At 44.5% G+C, this 4,374-nt stretch overlaps 1 protein-coding gene across 1 annotated transcript; it reads left to right on the plus strand.

Moving 5' to 3' along the window:
- Positions 1 to 992: 992 nt before the first annotated feature.
- Positions 993 to 3,464, plus strand: AK88_01585 (uncharacterized protein; the record flags this gene model as incomplete). Its single annotated transcript, XM_012479220.1, has 1 exon — positions 993 to 3,464. The coding sequence occupies one exon, from the start codon at positions 993 to 995 to the stop codon at positions 3,462 to 3,464; it is 2,472 nt and encodes an 823-aa protein (XP_012334643.1).
- Positions 3,465 to 4,374: the final 910 nt, after the last annotated feature.

Consider the following 4,374-nt stretch of genomic DNA (forward strand, 5'->3'; position numbering starts at 1 on the left):
AAAAAAAAAAAAAAAAATTATACCCGCTTGCGAATATACACATCCACACGATGTCGAAGGGTTCACTTAAAGATCGATCTGCTTTTTTTTTTTTTTTTTTTTTTCCCGCACTGGGTCCAAAGTATAGAGGGAAGCGTCCGCGGAAATGTGTTGGCGTAGGACAGAAACACAGGGGGGGAGTTCATTCCCCCCACACACAGATTTGAAGACAGCAGAGGCGCATCTGATGGGACGACCATCACAGAGCGGAAGTTGGCATAGTAGGATGCACACAACTGCGACGGCTTGTAAAAAAAAATCATTTTGAGCATGAAAGCCTCTTTGCTTCCATTTCCTTGGTTGTCATGTGATCCAAGTGGCAGTTGTTTTATTTTCCTTCGGCTTGGCCAGTTCGGCTTGGTTTGTTCTGTTTCGTTTGTTCGGCTTGGCTGGGCCCCATTTGGTCTCATCCCTCGTCCAACGTAGCAGCGCGCGAGGTTGCGATTGTGCAAATGTTTTCTGCGCAGTTGCCCAGTTTGACCTTATTGTTGCTGGCGCTGTCCCTAATTTTTTTTTTTTTCCGTTCACCTGTCATATTTGGACCTGTCTCAAACCGCATAAACCTGTACGCAGTTGCTTGTGCTCCTTCCCCCCCCATGGGTGTCTATACGTGGTGATGTTTCTCCTGTGTCCACGCGGGACGCCACTCCCCCGAGCAGAATTTATCTGAATGTGTGATTTTGATTTTTTTTTTTTTTTTTTTTTTTAATGGCTAGTCAAGCGCTCACAACAGAAAAAAAAAAAAAAATAAAAACAAATAAAACAAAATAAAACGGAAACGAAAGGGAAAACAAATAAGCATATACATACAAACATACATGCGTAGTCGCATTATATAAGCACGACAGCACAAGGGAGTCGCACCAGGTTGTTGTTCCCTCCGTCCCAGTTCAGTCCAATTCAATTCAGCACAATCCACTCCAATAAAGTCCATCCCACACCACCTCACCACCATGTTGTTCAACAAGCTGTTTAAGAAGAAAACGGAGCTGGAGGTGGACGTGTACTTGATAAAGGACGAGCAGTGTACCCCACATATGCTTGACTGCAAATTGTACATTAACAACAGGGGGAAGGGGAGTGATGACCAGGTGGTCATATGGAACAGCTCGAAAAAACTTACCCTTAATGAAGACTCCATACACGATTTCAAGTACCATGAGCTAGACATGTGCCAATTTAAATACATGAAAAATGGAGTAGTGGAAGAGTACGGATTGGTATTTTCAAAGGTCGAAAACATGTATTACTTTTTTAAGTACATTATGCTATCCTATTTGAAGGGGAATATTGTTTTGTGTAGAAGGGTCAATCTGTTTAAATATGAGGAGCCGGTGAAGGTACTCTATAAGAAGGACCATCTGGGCCTGTTAGCATTTAACACAGCCAAGTATGAACACCTGTTGGTTATTCTTGCCCCGGAGAAGTCCCCACTTGCCCAAGAGGAGCGTAGCAGGCAGGACGTGGCGTGCGCACACCTGTATGAAGAACTCACCATGGACAATGTGAGGGAGCTGTATAAAAGGAATCGAGTTGTTCTCATTTATGTTTTGAATTCCTTCAATGACATTTATCTGAGCAGGGAGTCCATCGGGATCCACGTGCACAGGTACTTGGTCAACAGCCTGTTCAGGTTCTTCGAGTACAAGGCTCTGTATGAGGGCGGAGACCGCTACGCGGAGTACTTCGCTGAGGAGGCGTCCGGACAAGCACTCACGGGGGAAGGATCACTCAAGAGGGAAGAAGCAAACGTGGTGGTACTAGCAGACTGTTCCCCAGGGAATCTTCAAACCGCGGACGAGGAGGACGCCTACCGGGGCATGAAGGCAACCCCAATTGCGGACGATGAATTAGGGTTATTGGACAAGGGGGGACAACATAGGAGTGACAAAATGGGGAAGCGCGCGAGGGGGAAGAAGCACTTGGAAGGGCAGACACACACAGAGGGGCAGAGAGACGCGGATGGACAGACGCACGAGGGATTTGAGAACGAACTTGCCACGCAGCTGCACCGGATGAGCGAAAAATTTCTCCTCATTCTGGAGTCGGAGGATATCCTGATTGACCACATCAGGGGGGTGCTCATCTACAGGCAGGACTTCCAAAATGATATCATCAACATCAAGAGGGACTTCATGGAGACGCAAGCGACAAAGGAAGCGACAGGCGAACCGGTGGCAACCCCAACTGAGGCAGAGATGCACACGGGGGGGTCCCCCCAGAAGGGTGGGTTCGTCCTTCTCTCCGAGTCGGACAGTTCAGTCGCGTCTGACTTGTCTGACGTGACCGAGTTGGAGAGCGCGGAGGACGGAGGGTACGCCGGACACAGGACCAGCCACACAGATGGTATGAAATACAAATTTGTGAATACCACCGGGAAGCTCTCCTTCGTGTTGAGGCAGAATCATATCCCAGAGAAAAGGAAGCGAAGAAAGGTGAAGCTCAACAGGAAAAATGAATCCTCAGGGAGAGAAATGAACTACGATGACGTACGCAACGATTTAAACATATACACATTTGACGAGTATGGAAAAGAAAAAAAAATTTACAACTCAGGTGAAGAAATTTTTAAATTTAAGAATGAACAGTGTATTCCAAAAAGCATCCACGTAAATGATGAACAAGGGAACAAAATACTTTTCCTTAACGAAAAAAATGACAAGCACTTATTCATTTTTGATACACATAAAGAGAAAATTATAAAAAAGTGGGACACAGAATATGTGCCAATAAGTGAGCTGATCAGGAAGGAAGAAAATGTCTACTGCGGGTACAATAAAAAAAGTGTGTACTTTGTTGATACGAGAATTAAATCGTGTGTGCAAAATGCCTTGCTGTATGGGAGAAACACACCAGATATTGAGCATGCCACTGTGGACAACAGGGGAAGAATTATCTTAACCAATAGTAAGGGCGAAATTAAATATTACGATGGAAAAATAAATAAAAATAATGTCCTTAAGAAGAGTAAAAATGTATTGTTGTGTGCAAATGACATTGTACACTTGTGTACAACGGCTGATGGAATTTATTCCATTGTGACTTGCCAAAAGAGTGTACTTATATCAGAGAACTGCATTCGAAGTTGTAGCCTTTTTGAACGAGTTATAAAAAGGGAAGAACGACTTGAACAGAAGAAGTTCCTTCTACAAATTCATTACGTTGATGTTTTTACATACAATCTTGGGGACTACAAATTTGAGAAGAGCACCATCAGTAGTGACAATACACTGTTGTTTACCTTGTCTGCCAAGTTTTACGTCGTTTGGAATTTTAAGGAGGTCTTGAATGGACGCATTTCCTATGTCATTAAAAAGGCCGCGGAGGACATATCTGATATATCATACTTCAACTTTAGCGATGTGCAGGGAGTCCTCGTCGCCACGGAGAATTCGCTCAAGTCGAAAAAGATCACCAACGTGTAGCGTTGTGCGCAGCGGGGGAGGGAAATCCAAATTGGCTAGCTAGCCAAAAGATGGGAAAAAAAAAAAAAAAAAAAAAAAAACACCACATACTTTATGGGGGAGTTATAATGTAACATTTGCTCAAAGGGGCAAAATGTCCATCCCTTTGGTGAGGCGGAGAAGCTAACCCTCCTTCACACAACTGGCCAGTGTTTGTTTATATATTACTTGGACCAAATGGGCACAGCAAATGCAGTTTTTTTTTTTTTTTTTTTCTTTTCCGCGAAATTGCAAAATTGTGAATTTGACCCTTCTGCGGGGGGGGGGCTTTCAACCAACTTGAACGCTATACATTTTGGTTAGCGTTATGGTGATGTGCATGAAGGCATTATACTCTTTTCTTGTTTTGGGGGGTACAAATGAAGGTGCACTTTTTGTAGGAACATCAGGAGGAGACAGCTCGTGTACACGTTGTGCACTATACGCACGTGGGGGTGCGTGCGCTTAACATACACGTACATGCAACATACGCGCAAATGCAACATACACGCGAATGGAAAGAACAAGCGAACGTACACTTGAGCGTGGGTCGCGTGAGTGTATAGCAGCACACGGGGATACGCACCTGCATTGACTGGGCATTGCCCATTCATCAATCACTATCTCTTTACCTTTTCGCGCGACCGGAATTTTGTACGTTCATGCCTCCCACCCCCGCGCTCTGCATAGAGGAGTAAAGAGAAAGCCCCCTTACCACTTCCTTCCTGTGGCGACAATTTCCGGCCGCATTCGCGCTTGGGTATCCCTTTCCCGCAATCACCTTGTTATTTTTCCTTTATTTTGCCTTTTTTTTTTTTTTTCTAAGTTTTTCCTGCGCGGATGTATTCCCTTCTTCCACGCTCCATATTTCCTGCATCCTTTTTTTTTTTTT

The sequence above is a fragment of the Plasmodium fragile genome (assembly GCF_000956335.1).
Source record: "Plasmodium fragile strain nilgiri unplaced genomic scaffold supercont1.14, whole genome shotgun sequence".
NCBI lineage: Eukaryota > Apicomplexa > Aconoidasida > Haemosporida > Plasmodiidae > Plasmodium > Plasmodium fragile.